The sequence below is a fragment of the Ictalurus punctatus genome, chromosome 2 (assembly GCF_001660625.3).
Source record: "Ictalurus punctatus breed USDA103 chromosome 2, Coco_2.0, whole genome shotgun sequence".
NCBI lineage: Eukaryota > Metazoa > Chordata > Actinopteri > Siluriformes > Ictaluridae > Ictalurus > Ictalurus punctatus.
This window is the reverse complement of record NC_030417.2, coordinates 27,097,147-27,116,632: the sequence shown is the minus strand read 5'-3', so window position 1 is coordinate 27,116,632 and position 19,486 is coordinate 27,097,147. Positions and strand designations below refer to the sequence as shown.

The 19,486-nt window shown below is 37.1% G+C and overlaps 2 protein-coding genes across 6 annotated transcripts in view; one reads left to right on the top strand and one right to left on the bottom strand.

Moving 5' to 3' along the window:
* Positions 1–9,227: 9,227 nt before the first annotated feature.
* Positions 9,228–11,024, bottom strand: fahd1 (fumarylacetoacetate hydrolase domain containing 1). Of its 2 annotated transcripts, none has more exons than XM_017450550.3 (2): positions 10,927–11,024; positions 9,228–10,686 (listed from the first exon to the last, which is right to left on the bottom strand). In XM_017450550.3, the coding sequence occupies exon 2, from the start codon at positions 10,667–10,669 to the stop codon at positions 9,998–10,000; it is 672 nt and encodes a 223-aa protein (XP_017306039.1). In that variant the 5' UTR covers positions 10,670–10,686; positions 10,927–11,024; the 3' UTR covers positions 9,228–9,997. The 2 variants fall into 2 exon arrangements, with proteins under 2 accessions (XP_017306039.1, XP_017306047.1); XM_017450558.3 differs by lacking the exon at positions 10,927–11,024 and adding an exon at positions 10,858–10,880.
* LOC108254978 (hydroxyacylglutathione hydrolase, mitochondrial) overlaps positions 10,388–19,486 on the top strand; it is a 10,508-nt gene continuing 1,409 nt past the window's right edge. The window contains exons 1-8 of one of the 4 annotated variants that reach the window (XM_053674740.1): positions 10,388–10,525; positions 14,866–14,998; positions 15,077–15,141; positions 15,240–15,357; positions 16,879–16,987; positions 18,652–18,755; positions 18,920–19,021; positions 19,145–19,224. In XM_053674740.1, coding sequence (XP_053530715.1) covers positions 14,894–14,998; positions 15,077–15,141; positions 15,240–15,357; positions 16,879–16,987; positions 18,652–18,755; positions 18,920–19,021; positions 19,145–19,224 — 683 coding nt within the window. In that variant the 5' untranslated portion in view covers positions 10,388–10,525; positions 14,866–14,893. Of the gene's footprint in view, positions 10,526–11,111; positions 11,265–14,822; positions 14,999–15,076; positions 15,142–15,239; positions 15,358–16,878; positions 16,988–18,651; positions 18,756–18,919; positions 19,022–19,144; positions 19,225–19,486 lie in introns of those variants that run through there. The other 3 variants (XM_053674743.1, XM_017450532.3, XM_017450538.3) reach the window with 3 other exon arrangements.

Genomic DNA, 19,486 nt, shown 5'->3' with positions numbered 1-19,486 from the left:
TTCTGTTTTTATTTATTCCTGAAGCTACTGTTTTTTAGTACTCCCACATGATACTGAGAGATGCTGTCACAAATGTGTCACAATGTCTCTTTATTCCATTCGGTTGATTTTATATCAGGCTCTGTAGATCAACTATACATGACCAGCTCCATCATCATTTACTTTGAATACATTACAGTAGTACAACTAACAGCTACATACAGATGGTAAACAGTTGAGATTTAGAGACTCATTGCTGAAAATGCCAGTACAGAGTATTTACTTGGTGTGAAAGCTCTGGCTGGCAGTTTGTTTCAGTTTACAGCAGCTGATTTCAAGTGGGAAATGTAAATCAAAGCCTTTCCTAAATCTTGATTACCCAGATGTTGTTTGACTTATTTTACATTTCTTTGGCCACCACTTCACCCTAATGATGTTGATATGAACTTGTGGTTTCTGTGGCACTAAAAATACAAAAGACATAAAGCAATATCATAATTACATACAATTGCATAAAAGCAATTACAATTAGAACCAAAAAAGTGTACTCGAGCTACTATCTGACTTTACAAACCCCTCATAGTTGTGGTTGAAGCTGCACAATCTGCTCTTTACATAATAGATCCTTTATTTGACTCCAAAGCTGACATAAATTGCACAGGCTTACTATGACCTAATAATTAAACCTAATAATTAAAATTAATTTTTTAAAAAAACAAAACAAAACAAAAAAAAACCCCTGTTGAATTCTTGATTGTGATTGGCCAGTTAATGTTCTATAACAGCAGGTCTGAAAGTCATTCAGGTTGCAGATCACAGGTTTATATTAACACATTCATTCTAATATGTTATTGTTTCTATGGAAACAATTGACGCAAAACGGAAAAAAATTGCGTAATTGTTGATATGGTGAAGTTTTCTTTGGCAAGACATTTATTTGGCAATTTGGGAAGGTGAGCCCACTGTCAGTGATTTTTATTTATGTGCATTTTTAGCAGTCAGAGGTAAAGCTTTAACTTAAAATTTTACAACAGAAGAAAGTCTACAGGACAGAGGGTTAAGGTAACATGACAAACTGCATTTCTTTGTCTTATTAACTTCAAGAGAAAGAAAAATGAGAGTCTGGTAAGAGAATATAGTTTATAGCTGTTATAATGTAAGTAATTTCACAGACTTTTCACAACATTAAATGTAAATATAAACAAATAAAAAGTATGATGAGTCATTCTGTATTAAAAATACAAACTTAGCATTGGCAAAAGACTGTGGTATAAGAGGAATGAAATCATTGTTGAAAAATAATCAACTTTTAAGGTGGTAATGGTATAATGCAGAGCCCTTCATGTTTTATTCCTTACTTTGCAGATCTGGTCCCCTATAGGTTTTGATCGATATTCATAATCAATAATTCACCTGATTAGACATGATATTATATATGGATGGTATTGTTGTGAAAGGGGGGTGGGGGCTGAGTTGGAAAAGATTATGGCAAAGCTAAAAAGCATCATTGCTGATTAAAGATATGTATAAAATAAAATAAATACATTTCAAAACCCCAAAAGAATTAAATGAGAGACAGGATGTGTCAGGTATAGGTGGGTGATTTGCACATCCCACACCTGGTCTTTTTAACATCTCCAGTTATTCATTATGAATGCTCTGAAATAACCACATTGCCTGTGGTAACTCCTTGTTGCCCACATGGGCCTGTAATGACAGAATTCATGTTGTTACTTAGCCACATGTAAACGATAGTGGATTGTGTGTCTTTTTATCAATATATCAGTCAGTGACAGATGATTAAATCAATAACATGGAGGTAAAATATAAATATGGATGGAGTCAGCATGGAAGGGAAAGAGGAGGAGGACAGGAAATTATGCCTTAAATTTACAACCCTGTGGAAAATCATTCTAGCACATTGTCCTTGTGTGATTTTTATTAATGTACTACAGAGCAAATAACAAAAAACATATGAAAACACCAGTTACAAAAAAAACTGGGCTTTTGCTGTGTACACAACATTATCTAAATACGTTTATATTGAAATGCGTGTGATGTGCTTAGTAATTCAGGTGCCAATTTGTTGGTTGATGTCATATTTTCTTATTCCCATTGTTATTCCCACTCTGATGTTACAGGGTGACATTGCTAGCACATTTACAATGTCATTTGATAGGAGAAAAAAAGTCAACACTGTTAGTGCCTTTTCCCATTTTCTCAGAATTTAATTTCCACATACATTATAAATGCCTTTGAAGAAAACACGGGGTGGATTTACTCTTTAAGGGTCATTCATTTTGTTGCTATAGGGAAACCCTTAAATGTTCTGTGCAGGACCATACAACAAATGGTTTCCTTTTCAGAAAAAGTTCCTTTAGATAGCTAGAACTCATCCTTAGAAACTTCCAATAATACCTTGAGGAACACTTCTCTCTAAAATATAGAGTAAGATGCAATGCACATGAACAGTGGCAAGTTAAATTGCTACAGTACTAATCTAGTAGTAGCTCTGCATGCTATGAGTCACACCCAAGTGAACAGTGCAAGGGGTAATTCAGCACTAGGCATTTATTTCTTGTTTATACATTCTGGCCACTACTGAAGCACTACTCCAAGTTTAATTGTAGGTGCACATAACCCTTTGATTAGCAAATCATCTGACTTATCCTACTGCTACCCACAAATTAATTCATACCATAAGATCCTCCCACTGTGGGATTCTTAGCCTTATAAAAATGGCCCAAAGATGTGTTCAGTTCCAGATGGAAGACTTGCCAGTTTGGTAGGCATATGGCAAGCTAATCAGGCTCTGGCAGTGAGCAGACACAGTGGTAGGAGGATCTGAAGGAATACTGAAAGATCTGCATCTTGATTTGTGGGATTACTGTGTTAAAGTGGTTCTTCCTTACCAGGCCAATTAATAGTGGGTGAGTGGAAAAGCTCTCCATGCCTGCTAACATCCACTTAAACTTGAGTTATGGCTGGCTTGGGACATACTAAAAGTAAATTAATAACTGTTATAAACACTAGCTTTCTGCTAATAATTCAACAAAATGTAAGTCCAAATTATGGTCTTGTATGGCTAAACATACAATTTTCAAGGGATTATGAGGGGATTTCTGAGTCTAATGTTTTAAGATAATGTACTATGATTTTAATCAATTTATTGAAATTTATCCTGGTCATGGTCCTTAGCCTATCCTGGGAACACTGGGCGTGAGGCAGGAATACACCCCGGATGGGAGGCCAGTCCATTGCAGGGCGCTATGCACACACATTATCACAGTCATTTTTCATCTAGAGAAAACCCATAGAGAACATGCAAAACTCCACTCAGGATCAAATGATCAGTGCTACCTGCTGTACTATCATGCTTCTTCTTTTTTTTTATTTTTTAAAAAATCTATTTTTAAGCCACTGCCATTGAGTGGTTGAGGCATTATGTTTTTAGGCTGTCTATCCATCTGTCAGAGATTCAACATTCAACAATGAGTGATTGAATATTTGAATGTTTAACAACGAATCATCATTGTAACCTGCAGAGTGACTGATTAGATTTTGGATTTGATCCACTCAAGAGTTAAGGTTAAAGCAGGGTGACATGTGTGAAATAGTTTTTCTTCAATAGCTTCCATCCTATTTTAAGTATATTTTAAGAGTATTTCAGTCTTACAAATTAGTAACAAGATGGACAATATCTTGGTGAAGGCATCCCTATCAACAACATTGGCATCATGGTTCAACTTGTTTTTTTGATTTTTTTCAACTTGTTTTTTTTAATTATTATTATTATTTAAGTATTTATTAAATGCAGAGTACATTGATATGCTTATTTACTCAGCTGGGATTCTCAATCTTTGATCACCAACTATATGTCATGTAATTTCACAGCTTAGATTTCCACCTGCCATTTTACAGCCAGTTTAACTCATTTGGTTCATTTGGAAAATTCCAGTTCTTACCATGTCCTCGCTCTTTCCAGATGATATCTACATGTATGTCAATTTGTTCCACAGTTTTATAACACATGATTTAGGGGTTTATCTGACTAAATGTTAGCGAGATCTTTCAGTCAATCTTTATATCAGTTAGAAAGCCTGAGCAGGAAAAAACACCAACACATTGTATGATAGATAACACGCAGATCATTTGTTTTTAAACAGATCTGCTTAATGAGGTTGTGAACAGCCAAAATGGATTTACTCAAATGAACTTCTTAATTTGTGATCAGCAGGATTAAAGGAGAACAAAGCTCTGAAATCCAAACTGTTTGAAACATTTAGCACAAACAAAGAAAAAAAAAATCTAAATAACGTTTGCGCTTTCTGTAAGCCTAGAATGACTTTTGAAGGCCATATTGCTAATGTTATGTTTGGGATCAGTTTTCCTATTCACCACAGACCACTTTAATTCTAAATGAGAGTCAATGTAACAGACACTACATATCATTGACTGAATTCTTTCCTGTCATTGTTCAATAGCAATTCTGACAGAGAAACTCAAACTGTGTCTTTTATGTGTGCTTTCATTTTGACAAACATGCTTTTGGAGAGTTGGCATTAAGTTGACTCTTTTCATCTTGCAATATACAATACTAAAATGAAAATATTAAAAAAGTAGATGATGAAATATAAAAATATTTCCTTCAAAATTTATGAATGTCCCTTTCTGGTTTTCTCAAGAATATACTGTGTAGTTTTAAATTGCCACAAGTCAGATATCTACAGTGAACTGCATTAACAAGTATTCACCACCCATGGACATTTTGCACATTTTGTAGTGTTACAACCAGAGAACTGGAAATGAATAAGATTTATTATATGCCATGAATCTACAGAACACCCAGTAATATTCAATTAGGGGGGAAACCGTACATTAGTTCTGGTGCAAACAGTTGACGTCTGAAGTCATATACTTTGTTAAATGAAGTGCACATGTGGGAAATTAAAGTGTCATGTGATCTCAACAAATTACACCTGTTCTTGGATGGTCCCATGCTTTGTTATAGAATATACCTAAACACATAGTATCATGAAGACCAAAAGTCTATCAAAATAAGTTTGGGAAACAGTTCACAATTAGGGTTTGTTTCTTAAATAAATATCTCAAACATCCTGTGGAGCATATGGGTAATGGAAGAGCGATGAGTCCTGTGAAATCCCATTTGAAGTTTTCCAAAAAACATGTTGGAGACTCAATCATGCACAAAAAATGGTCTTGAATAATCTGGCCTTGGAACAAATCGCTATGTTTAGGGGAAACAAAACATTGCTCATCACCCAGAGGACACCAATCGCACAATACACAATAAAGCATGGTAGTGGTAGTATCATGCTGAGAGTTAAAAAAAATTAATTAATTAATTAAAAAACACCCCCGCTTCAAAACTATCTGCTAATGTGTGTAACTTCATGACATATTATCCCATTTCCATTCCCTTTCCAGACTGTAACACTACAATATGTTGGAAAGTTCAAAAAGGGTTCATATTTATGCAAACCACTGTAAATGCTCTCACTGATACGATTAGCAGAAGGAAGTGAGATCATGAGGTATATAAAACCATCACCAGAATTTTAGCTTAATCCCACGATAGGTAAACCAATACCTGAGAAAGTAAGGGTCTCTTAGTATTCATGCTGCAATGACCACCCTGCCATCATGACCACTGATCTGTAAATGTACCCCAGTTCTACCCGTGTCATTGTAATAGTAGGAAACAGCACCTGTCAGATAAGCACAATGATATGACACTAACGTAAATATACACCACAAAAAACATAAACACACTGAGCAAGTGTCAAACAAAAAAAGGTCTAAACTTCAGACTGAATAACTTTGGCCGATTTCACAACACTAGTTATACTGTTCATTTGATAACAAATATGAAACTCACACTTAATCAACATAATGAGGGGTTGTAATGGTTCAAATAATAGTCCTCTTCACTTTGCTGAATGAATGAGAAGGAACATGAAGCATCAGATTACACACTGATCACAGTTCATCTTAAAGTTATGTTTTAGAAAGTTCTTTTTATAATACTTGAATAAATATGACTTCTGAGGATACTGAGGATACAAACAGTCTCTTCCATGATAAAATATCCATCCATCCTCAAGCTCTCTAACCAGTGTCAGGCTCAACTGGAAAATTTCATTTATAAAACTGTGTAACATCAGCATGGCATCATGTGCAGTGATGGGATGACGAAACGTAGAGACAAAGAATTTGAGAAGAGAGGTTTAACTGAACCTGTAGGAGACGATCTAGAAGGCAATATAGCATGGAAGGAAACAAAGCAACACAAGTACTGGCTTGGTGAAATGATATTCGGCTTAGATTTATTTATTTATTTATTTATTTATTTATTTCACATGGCATTTCAACAGACATTTAGTTTCAGGGTCGTGGGCTTAAGCCAAGAACAGCTGGATTCCTGAAGTAATAAGAAACAATTCCCCGCAGCTAACGCCCTTGGTCTAAATTAAATATTGAGATGAAAATATGTATGAAGCAAAACTAACTGAGCCCAAAAGGCCAAAAATGTTAAAATATTGGAACTGATCAATGTACTCAATATGAATATTAAAAGCTGGCTTCAGTTTAAAATGCTTGGAAATCAGTGTAAAACCAATATATCTCAATGACTGCCAATGTTGTTAAACAAACAGACTTCCAGAGGACTTTTGTTCAGTGGTCTTAGGACTCATTCAACTGAGTCATGCAAATGTTGACTGCACTGCACTGCCCTCAAGTGGCCATACATAACTTCTTTACAGAAGGGCAGTGGTGGCTTAGCGGTTGGGGCTCTGGGTTGCTGATCGGACGTTTGGGGGTTCGGGCCCCAGCACTGCAAGGCTCTGGGTTGCTGATCGGAAGGTTGCGGGTTCAAGCCCCAGCACTGCCAAGCTGCCACTGTTTGGCCCTTGAGCAAGGCCCTTAACCCTCTCTGCTCCAGGGGTGCTTTGTCACAGCTGTCCCTGCACTCTGACCCCAACTTCCTGACATGCTGGAGTATACAAAGAAAAGCATTTCACTGTGCATATGTATATGTGATCAATAAAGACTCATTATCATTATCATTACTTCAAATACTCCAACACTGGTTTCAAAGATGAATTTGACTCTTTTTAACATAATGTGTTCCTGAAACTAAAACATGAACAACCAATGTACATTACACCTTATCTCAAAACCCCTTTATACTGTTCAACAGCTGCAACTTTTGGCCACATAGGGTATTTTTCTTCCTAGGAACATTTTATCCAAGCAATTATTTGAGATGAGATATTTAAAGATTTTGATGTATCCTAAAATGATTTTTAACTCAGCCAATATATGACATGGTACAATCATTTTTTTCTCCTTCAGGTCCAATAAGGGAATTATTGCCACTGGCTTACAGAAAAATAATGACTATATGTGTATGTGTACTGTATATACAGTATGTATGAACTGTACTTTATGATACATGGATAATAGTATTTCTCTGTCAGGTTTTCCTCAGAAAAAATGTCAATATGTGCTAATGTCTCAACAGTGTACACTTCAAAAGCAGTGTTTCTGATGAAATCTGAGCAGGGCATAAGGAAAATTATGTGAAAAGGATGAGTGGGGTGACAAACCTGTAATATGTGTGGGAAGAAATATCTATCTTATTTTATTTAATAATGTTATTTATCCTGAGTGCTGTTGGTATTAGGACACTTGGAGGGTGTGTTGTAGCCCAGTCAGTGTTGCCAACTCTTTACAGAAGAAAGTAACTAAATCATGCTCAAAATGTTGTTAGACTAGTCGCCGCAGTTGTGACTTTTCATTGATTCATCATGATCATTTCCATGTTAAATTTCACTTCAACATTCTCATATTTTTTGGAAATGTAGATGAGTGTTGCTCAAATTTGAAAGCATCAAGGCCATGAAGTCATGACTGTCAAGTCCTGTCTTTCATAATGATGCTTCAAGCGAGGTCAAATTTGCAGCCTTATTGATGATAACTGATAACGTGCATATAACATGCATATGAGTCTTCAGCTGTAAGTTGTAGCTGTCATTGTCGCAGGAAACATGGAAGGAAACATCCTTTGAGGAAATACTTAAGAGTGACTAAATGTACAGTACAAAATGGTATTTTAAAACATTTAAATATGGATTTTTGTGTAGCACTCAAACACTCAAAATATACTCTGACAGCTACACTAGAAAAATACATTGAATACTAATGCGAGTTGAATTACATTCACTGTAAAAGGTGTATGAGGCAGAAGCTATATATTTTTTTAAAAAGATAAACGAGCTAATCTGTTACATATGATGATGTTTTCATGGAGTGTAATTTAGAATCTTATTTTTTGTCATCCAGTTTCCTCAACCCAGTCCAAAGACATGCGTTGTAGGATAACTGGCATTTCCAAATTGCCCCTAGTGCGTAAATGTGTGTGTGATTGTGCCTTGGGTGTCCCTCTCCTTGTGCCCCGAGTCCCCTGGGATAGGCTCCAGACTCCCCACAACCCTATGTAGGATAAGTGGTATGGGAAATAAATGGATGGATGTATTTTTTGTCATGCTGTTCACTAGGCCAGTGTGAATTGATACAGATGGTACATACCATGTATTAGTCTTTAGTGGCTCTTTTAATCTAATCACACAAGTAAGATCAATCAGAGAGTCAACAGTATTGCTAGGTTACTTATTTTATTTCATTCAATCATTTTCAGTAATTGCTTTATGGTGGTCAATATTGTGGTGGATCTGGAGGTTATCCAGGAAACATGGGGCGTAATGCGGGAATACTAGATGGAGTTGGTGCCAGACCATGTTTTTATTATTTCAATATTGGTTTGTATTTTTCCTGTTTTATTTAATGATCTCTGAATAACAAAAATGAGAATCGGCTGTGTTCAATAAGCTTTGGTAAATTTTTCACTAAAATATAAAACAAACGTCCCCCCCCCCAGCCCCCCCAGCCCCCCCCCCCGCTGGATTTTATTATTTATATAATCAAGTTGCCAGTATGACACTGTAGGATGTAACACGTTACTGTAGATATTTTTTACAGTAATCTACAGTGCATTCTCTATTATATAACCGAATGAATGTTACTGTAAGATAACAGTATTGTGCTAAAGTACTGTCATTGCATTTAAGAGTGACGGTACAGCATGTTGCAGTATGTTTCACAGTTGTAGCTTGCACTTAACAGTCTGCAATTTAAGGTACAATCTACAGGAAAGTTTAAAAGTATACATTTTTAACGGTTTTATTTTGATTGCATGTTTACACCATGACACACCATATGGCCAAAAGATTGTGGACACCTGAGCATAACACTCATATGTGACTGTTGAACATCCTGTTCCAGATTTTGCTGTTATAATATCCTGCGATCGGTGTTCCAGCTCATCCCAAATGTGTTCAGTGGGGTCAGGGTTCTGTGCAGGACACTCGAGTTCTTCCACTTCATCCTTGGCAAACCATGTCTTCATGGAGTTCACTTTGTGCACAGGGGCACTGTCATGCTGGAACAGGTTTAGTTTCAGTGAAGGGAAATTGTAATGCTACAGCATACAAAGTCATCTTATACAATTGTGTGCTTCCAACTTCATGACAACACACTGTATAGATGTGATGATCAGGTGACCACAAACATTCAGCCATTTAGTGTATGTTTACATGCAACCCTGATTCCAAAAAAGTTGGGACACTGCAAAATGTAAATGAATGGTCTTTTAAAAATGTACTTTACTTTTCCAACTTTTTTGAGACGTGTTGCAGCCATCAAATTCAAAATCATCTCTTTTTTTTCTTAAAATAGTACATTTCCTCACTTTTAACATTTGATCTGTTTTCTGTTCTGTTGTGAATAACGTGGGTTTATAAGATTTGCAAACCCTTGCATTCTGTGTTTATTTAGGCTACATTTTACACAACGTCCCAACTTTTTTTGGAACCCGGGTTGTCATTTTGCATAACATGATCTGTGGGATAAACCCGAAAACAACTGAAAACTTGTGTCAGTTGTGTTCTGAAGCCCGTCTGCCGACTTTAAATGTCATGTTGATGACACCATCGATACCGGCCTGAAGCTCGTCGTGCTCGTGCACGGCTCCGACTCCTTTGGGCGTCCCGGTCAGAATGAGATCCCCTTCCTCTAACGCCATGACCCCGCTGATGTAGCTGATCAAGTAGGGCACAGAGAAGATCATCTGCGCCGTGCTGCCTCTCTGCCGAGTCACGCTGTTCACCTTGAGCCACAGCTCGACCCCTGCTGGATCCGGGATTCGTTCTTTTGGGATGAAGTCGCTCACGGGACAGGACGTGTCAAAGGCTTTGGCGAGAGTCCAGGGCAGTCCTTTGGCTTTGCACTGGTCCTGAACGTCTCGCGCGGTCATGTCCAAGCACAGCGCGTATCCGGCGACGTGCTCCATGGCGGAGGTCTGGGGGATCTCTCTGCCTGCTTTACCCACCACCACACCGAGCTCCACTTCATGGTGCAGATTGGAAGAGTAGTGCGGCACCAAGATCGGAGAGCCTTCCTTCAGGTACGCCGTCGGCGGCTTCAGGAACAGCACGGGCTCCGTGGGCAGCTCGTTCTTCAGCTCTCTGGCGTGTTCTGCGTAATTCCGCCCCACGCAGATTATCTTCCGTCCACACTCCCAAAAACGAGCCACATTTCGCGTGCTCATTTTCAACTCCCCTGAGCCTGGAAGAAACAGATCACTAAACTTTAATGACCTTTACTCGAGACTGTTACGGGAGGAATGTCAAGATCGACAAAAAAAATAAAAATAAATAATAATAATAATAATAAAATATATATATATATATATATATACTGATATAACTCATTTGTAGTTTACGAAAAGTATCCTACTGTTATTTTTGACAGCTACAACGCGTTAAAACAAAGACATTTATTTTGAATTTAGCCTACTTGGTTTACCTTGCTTTTATGAATGGTTTAATCTCAATTTGCTACATACTCCCTAAACTTGTCCACTACTTAGACCATAAAGTAACGCCTACTAAGTGCGCTTTATACCCCTTTTGAGCACACAGCACGCAGATACGACGTGACGGCAGCGTTAACGCGGTCACGCCCCACGTATCCGATTGGTTAACTCGGGTTCAAAGGATTAAAAGTGGGCGGGTTGTACTTCAAACCCAACTTTCGACTTCCTCTGTGTGTGTGTCGTAATCGCGATATTATCATGTTATTTAAGTCTGCGCTGTTCGGTGCCTGCGGTTTTGGCGCACTTGGAGTTGCAGCGTATAAATTTGGTATGTGTTTACAGGAAACGTATTTAATATATTTACTACAGCTCCACACAGAGAATGCTGAAGTGGGTCAGGTTTATTTTGTTCAGCCAGAGCTGACATGTCTTCCTTTTGGTAAAATGTTGGCTGTGTTTTGGTCGGAGTGAACAGATGGGCTGTCCCAAAACAAGCCAGAAGACTCCGACCAAAACTGCACTACACAGTAGACTGCGTCATTATATTTCTTCTACTGTTTTGACTCAGTGTTTAATAGTGTGTATTTCTGTTTCGGAGGCAAAACAGACGATATTTCCTGTGTGCGTTTTAAATCATTCTTAGGCGTTGTCTTAAATAATCAACCAATGTATATTTCTTATATATCAACTTTATATATTCATTGTTCTGAATCATACATTTACTGTCATTGACTGGAATAAAGTTGGATTGACGTTGGACGTTCGACATTCGCAGATATGCGGAAATTAAGGGACCGTCTCTAAAGTTACACACGACATTGTTAAACACGTTTCTAACTTCAATAGCATTTGAAAGGAATGACTTACAGTCACACAACCAACTGTAAAGTGTTCATCTAGGTGTCAGGTATAATGCACACCTCTTAGATTTTTGATATTTAACAAAATAAGCTAGTAAATCACATGTAAATTAGATATGAATTTCACTACAGAATGGGCCCATACACAAAATAGCCATAATTTAAAGCTCAATAGCATTTGAAGGCAATGATGTACAGTCATGAAGCCAACTGTAAAGTGTTCATCTAGGTGCCAGGTATGAAGCAAAACTTTTAGATTTCTGATATTTATTAAAATAAACTATTAAATTACATGTAAATATTGCCATGTATTTCACTACCGAATGGGCCTATACACAAAATATACCATGATTTAAAACTCAATAGCATTTGAAGGGAATGATGTACAGTCAAACAACCAACTGTAAAGTATTCATCTAGGTGTCAGGTATAATGCACACCTCTTAGATTTCTGATATTTAACCTTACAATGCATGAACCAAAAAAAATTCATGAATGCATAAAGTGCTTATTTGAATAAATATCAGAAATCTGAAAGTTGTGCGTTATAGCTGATACCGAGATAAACACTTTACAGTTGGCTTCATGTTTGTACGTCACTCCTTTCAAATCCTATTGAGCTTTAAATTATGATTTATTTTGTGTATGGGCCTATTCAGTAATGAAATACATGTCAAATTTAAATGTGATTTAATAGTTTAATTTAACAAATATCAAAAATCTAAAAGGTGTGTGTCATACCTGACACCTAGATGAACACTTTACAGTTGGTTGTGTGACTGTAAGTCATTCCCTTCAAATGCTATTGAGCTTTAAATTATGGTATATTTTGTGTATGAGAGCATGCAGTAATAAAATACATGGCGATTTTATATGATTGATTGATCATTGATATGATTTAATAGTTTATTTTTATTAAATATCAAAATCTAAAAGTGTGCATCATTGCTGACACCTAGTTGAACACTTTACAGGTTACAATGCTATTGAAGTTAGAAACGTGTATAACAGTCCTGTCCAGGGTGTACCCTGCCTTGTGCCTGATGCTCCCTGGGATAGGCTCCAGGTTCCCCGTGACCCTGAAGAAGGATAAGCGGTATAGAAGATGGATGGTTGGACGTGTATAACAATGTCGTATGTAACTTTAGAGAAGGTCCCTTAATTTCCGCATATCCGTGAATATCGAACGTCCAACATCAAACCAACTATATGCCAGTTATTTTTGAAATGATTAAAAAAAGATAAGTAGACAGTAAGAAGATTTTCTCATGAACAAATTCAGTACATGGAAAACTCTGATCTCATACTTTTGATATGATACTTGTTTATGATTCTTTATTTGTGTCATAAATTAAAATACAGGTTGCGTTTCCTTGCCACAGAGATACAGTATCTTAACCCTTAGCTAACATTCTCCAGTGTCTGGAGTAAACTGAGACTAGTTCTGACTGTATTATTCATGACCAAATGAGGCTTGGGCTGGTTTTATTTTTAATGTAAAAAAAAAAAAAGGTATTTATTTAATTATTTAATTATTTAATGTGGGACATGTAGCTTACAGTATATGGCCAAATGTGAATGCACAACTTACCTTCACCCTTCACATTGGAGCCAAACAATTGTATAGGATGTCTTAGTATGCTGTAGTATTACAGTTTCCCCCATGGTCACCGCAAACATGCTCCAGAAATGACCATGTCCCATACTCACATTGAGGTACATGAAGACATGGTTTACCAGCATTCAGTAGGAAGAATTGAGCACGTTTTGGATGAATTGGAATGCTGAATAAACCCCAGGCCTCCTCAACCAACATCAGTGCCTTGACTTCACTAATGCTCTTGCGACTGAAATCCCCATAACCACTCTCCAAAATCTATTGGAAAGCCTTCCCAGAAAAGTGGAGGTTATTATAACATTAAAAGGGAGAATTAATATTGAATGTTGTTCAACAAGCATATTTTCAGGTGTCCACAAACCTTTGGTCATATACAGGGTGTCCCAAAAGTCTCCACACGTAGGGGATTGTGTATAGCAACACCACATCGGGTGTCTCGGTTGGTCCGCAACACTTCCGGTCTTTTTGAATTGGTTAATAAGTTGGGCAAAAGTGTCGTGTGTGTGTGTGTGTGTGTGTGTGTGTGTGTATGTGCACGCATGTGTGATGTGCTTGACATGTTTCCTGTTAAAGTCCATCTTGACCTGGCATCAGCTTCCCGACCCGGCCATGAGAATGATTTCAGTACATACTTCCTTTGTCAAAGGCATTCTTAAAAGCTATTTGTATATATAAGTATGAACATTTTTGGATGACTTTTTGCTTTAGGAAAGTTTTAATTCCCCCTATGTATGGAAACTTTTGGGATAAACTGTAAGGTTTGCTTATGCCTAATGACATATTCCTGTCTCACATTATATATGTATATGGTATATACAAGCGTATATGTATGATATATGCATATATGCTTGTATTAATTGTAACAATCCATGAACAGTATTACATTATGCTAGATTTTTGTTTTCTTTTGAGCAATGAATTTAAATCATTTTAAATATTATTGTACTATTTCAGTGTTAGGTGCATAAATAAATATGTACCGCCATGTTTATTTATTGGAGCACTGGTGCTTGTTTTTTGTGATCGTGCCATACACACCAAGAACCAGTTACACTGTGTTAAAATGTAGATTCAATCAGTGTAATAACACGTTTTCCTAGTTTTATCAACCACAGATACAGAGACCAGGTGAACTGGGTTGATATTTTGAGCACTGTAACAGTGATCTACTTTCACCATAGGATGTCCCAGAATGACTCCTTACCCACAAATATCTCACCAGCTAGCAAGTTATAAATGTAAACACGTTCCCAGTTGACCTGATAAGGCCTAGATACTATTCAACTTGCTGCTTCACATGTTGATTAGTAACACGTCTGGAACATTTAAAATGACTTTTATACCAAAATAGCATTTTAAACTTTGTATTCGCTGTTTTCTGGGTTATTTATTTATTTTTTTCCTGAAGCCCCTTCCCAGATCCCAGCAGTGTTTTTTCATTCCGTGGTTAGGAAATCAGCTCTTGTGGAGCAATCCAACATGAAGATCGAGCTGTTGCCTGCACTCACCGATAACTACATGTACCTCCTCATTGACGAGGACACAAAAGAGGCAGCCATAGTGGACCCAGTAGAACCTGGGAAGGTAAGAAGAGTTTCAGTTTAACTGCTGTAGAAGTATGTCATGCTTCCTGATGGTATAACTGATCTTTATTCTGGTTAGGTTGTTGAAGCTGTTAAGAAGCACGGCGTGAAGCTCAAATCCATTCTAACTACACATCATCACTGGTAAGTCTGGCTTTAAATCATCCATGAGTTATGCAAGTTTTACATACTCTTGTCTTGTCTATTTATTTGGTGTGTGTTTGGGGGTGTTATGCTGACAGGGATCATGCTGGTGGAAATGAGAAGATGGTGAAGTTGGTCCCTGGGCTGACCGTGTATGGAGGTGATGACAGAATAGGAGCCTTGACCAAAAAAGTAACACATTACAACACTTTCAAAGTAAGTCCTCATGCCAGTTATGGAATGTTTTTTCTTCTTTTTTTACTTTGGAAAAATTTGAAAGGATTTAAACAGAGAATACAGGCATATACTGTAGCCTAGTGGTTAATACAGGTAAATGTAAGAATGTGTCTTTAGCACTTTTTGATTTTAATCATACTGTTTTGACGATATTTGAACATTCATACAAAGGATCAGCATAGGGGTTCCTAAACTGGGGCTCATAAATCTCCTCTTCTGTTTCAGTTATTTATTTTACAAATTATTATTATAAATATCGAAGATGGATTTTGTGTGCTTTTGAAACATTAAACATTGGATTTTGAAACATTATTGCGCATATCTTTGGACTGGGGGAGGAAACTGGAGTACCCGAGGGAAAACCCCGAAGCATGGGGGGGGTGTGGGGGGGGGGGGGGGGGGGGGGGCATGTAAGCTCCACGAACACAGGGAAGAGGCAGGATTTGAACCCCCAATCCCAGAGGTGGGAGGTAAACGTGTTAACCTCTAAGCCACCGTGTCCTTCTCCAAGGTTACAGCAGTCATAAATTATAAATCTGGAATTTAAATGGTCAAGGCTTGGGGTTGCACAAAATGTATAATGTCCATTTGGGGTCGTTTGCACAAAAAGTTTAACCTCTGGATTAGCATTATCTTTACATGCCGTTTTAAAATTCAGTTTAGTGCCTGATGCCCTTGAAATGATGCGATCAAAGGTAGATTTAAAGCAGCCATTAATTCAATATGATCCTTGATTTTTAACAAAATATAGCTTTGAGTGCAGGGACCTGCTTTCTTCACTGGGGATGACATAAAGAAAGAGAGCAAAAATGGAAATGTACAGAATGAAAGAAAATAAGATTTTGTGTGTGCGTACAGTATATGTGTGGCAGTCTATGAAAATCCAGTGGATGTCTCTGAGGCTGAAAAAGTTGCCAAGAAATAAAAAAGATTTTGGCCGAAATGTATTGTTTCCACCAAATATACAGTATATTTCACTAAAACAACGTGGATGTTTATTTTTCTGCAAAAATCAGATTAGTTAAATGCACAAACAAACAGTCAGTCTGCCTAAAGGTATAACCTTGCTAGCTAATTGTTGTTAAATAGCCACGTGTTATAGCGAAATGGATGTAAACCAGTTCACTTTGTACTTAGATACTGGTTGTCAAAAATATCTGCAATGTGCCAGTGCTGCAGTCGAAATGAAAGCTATACATGCAGTGTTCTCCCTTTCTACTTTTGGGGTTTACCAGGTTTTAAAATGTTATATACAGTATAATAGAACATGTCAGAATTTCACCAGGTGTACAATGTCCCCAGGCCACTATTTATATATATATATATATATATATATATATATATGACATATATATATATATAGTGAAAATGTGATTCAGTGACCGTTGCCTCCCATATTGTCTTTTTGCTGCAGTTGTATCATAAATACTGAGAGTTGAGAGTCTCAGACCACCAGTGAGGAGCAATGAATCTTTACTGGTTTGTTTGTTGTGTATTTAGGTGGGCACGCTCAATGTAAAGTGTTTGTTTACACCGTGCCATACGAGTGGACACATCTGCTACTTTGTGACATCAGAAAATAGCTCTGAACCCCCTGCAGTGTTTACAGGTATGATACAGCTGCAGGTATTATCTGACATAATCAGATATGCTTGACTCTGACAGCAATAATAGAACATCTGATAATAATCATACCACAGGTTGCAACAACATAATTGCATATAAAAACAAAACAAAATAATTATACCACAGCACTGTTGAATTCTCAAGTCTAATTGGTCAGAATGTGTTGATAAATTTTCTGTTACAGAAACTTAATCAAGAGCTCTGAGAGTAATGCCACCTACAAGGCAAATTGCAGGTTTATATTAATGCACTCTTTCTAACGTGTTATTCATTCTATAATAACAGCTCATTTACAGGTACTCTGAGGGATTTCAATTTAATAATAATATTTTTAAAAACACACAAAGAAAACCATATAATTGTTGATATGGTGAAGTTTTCTGTGAGGAGACAGTTAACATTTATGGAAGGAGTCTCCAGTGTCAGTACTTTGTAACAGTCAGCGGTAAGCCTGTCACTGTATTGTCATGAGGTCATATATGGACTTGAGCTTCTTCATTTTTTACATGCATGTTTGTTTACATAAGAATGAATGTCGGTAACATTTTAGCCATTCGTGCAGCTTCGGTTCTCTCGTCCGCTCTAGGGCTGTCAAATTCAAATTTGAACCTTTGGCAAATATTCAATTTTGAATATTTGGCACATTTGACTTCAATTGCAGTGCATTCGAATTTAAGATTTGTACAAGCTTTAGCACTGATTTTAATTACAACATACTGTTGAAAAAATGACGCAAGATATTAACACTATGCATTAACAATGTTTTCTTTGACGAAGAAAAATCTTGTAAGAAGTTCTAGTGTTTCAGATAATCCAGTCATTGTCAGTAATGTTGGGGATTGAGTTTAAGCTGCGTGAGCTGAAGCTGATTGAACAGCAGTAAACTGAAGCGCTTTACTAGCGGGTTGATTAACTCACTTAAACACGTCCTATACACATATGAGATCATTTACAAAACAAATCATTTACATAATGTGAACCCAATATTACAACAACAAGTGAACTTGAACTTAAGTAACATGCTAGGTAGAATGGTAAGTCATGTTGTGAATACACTTCTTCCATAAAAATGCACTAAAACACAGACAATGAATAACTAAAGCATAAAGAATTCACAATATTGTATTACAGTAGTGTACTCATTGTAAGGTTATTATTTCAGGAGGTCAGGTTTTCACAACAAGGGCAGTTTTCACATGTTTTTGGTGTGTATAGTTAATACATTAAAATTTGTGACTATTTGGTTTAATTATAGCCATTTTTCGTCAACTAAAATGCCTTTGGCTGATAACAGGAGCTAACTAATTTGTGTGGACGTTCCACAAACATTAAATGCAACTAAATATATAATGCGCACAGTATGACACCATTCATTAATTAATATAAATTGTAATCAGTGACAAACTGCTGATTGATAAGAGGAATAAAATACTTCAGCTAATATTGAAAAATAGGGTTCACCACCGCATTGTTGTTGATTAATTTACCATTAAAGCCGCTGTCTTATTTTATTGCTTATGCATGACTAAAATACAAAGCGGTAAATATAATATTAATATTAATTTCCTTGGTATGTAGTATATTGGTTGAGTAATAGTTATGTAATTGCATTGACATCGTTGCATCATGTTTTCTGATTGTGTATAGGGGACACCCTGTTTGTGGCAGGCTGTGGAAAGTTCTTTGAGGGTACAGCTGATGAAATGTATAAAGCTCTGGTAGACATTCTGGGACGACTTCCTCCTGAGACGGTAACTATCTCACGAAACGTTTGCACAGTGTACAACTCGCTGTGTAATGCCTTGTTCACAACTCAATGTTCTGCTCACAACTCAAAATATTTTTTATCAAGCATCCATTCATAGTATCAGACTCTTTGTAAACAGTATAGTCACATGCTCTTGTTGTGCTCCAGCGTGTGTACTGTGGTCATGAGTACACAATCAACAATTTAAAATTTGCACGCCACGTGGAACCAAATAACGAGGCCATCAGGAGAAAACTGTCATGGGCTAAGGTACTTGATCATGTTCTTTCACTCTGATTACACTTATGTTATAAACACATGTTCATTTGTTTATTTTTAAAAAAAATTTTTTATTTCAAATAGACTTAACTAACAGCTTGTGTTGTTAATTAGGAGAAATACGATAACGGAGAGCCGACCATTCCTTCCACGATGGCGGACGAATTAACGTTCAACCCCTTCATGAGAGTCAGGTAGAAAAACATCCATCTAGTATCACTTAAAGGTGTGGTTTATAAAGGCATTTTATGACCAATAATAATGATATACTATCAAAGATACCCTAGAAGCGGGGGCATGATGGCGTGTGTTTAGAACATTCACCTCGCACCTCCAGGGTTGGGGGTTCGATTCCCACCTCTGCCCTATATGCATGGAGCTTGCACGTTCTCCCTGTGCTTTGATGGTTTCCTCCGAATACTCCTGTTTCCTACCCAAGTCCAAAAACCTGCATTG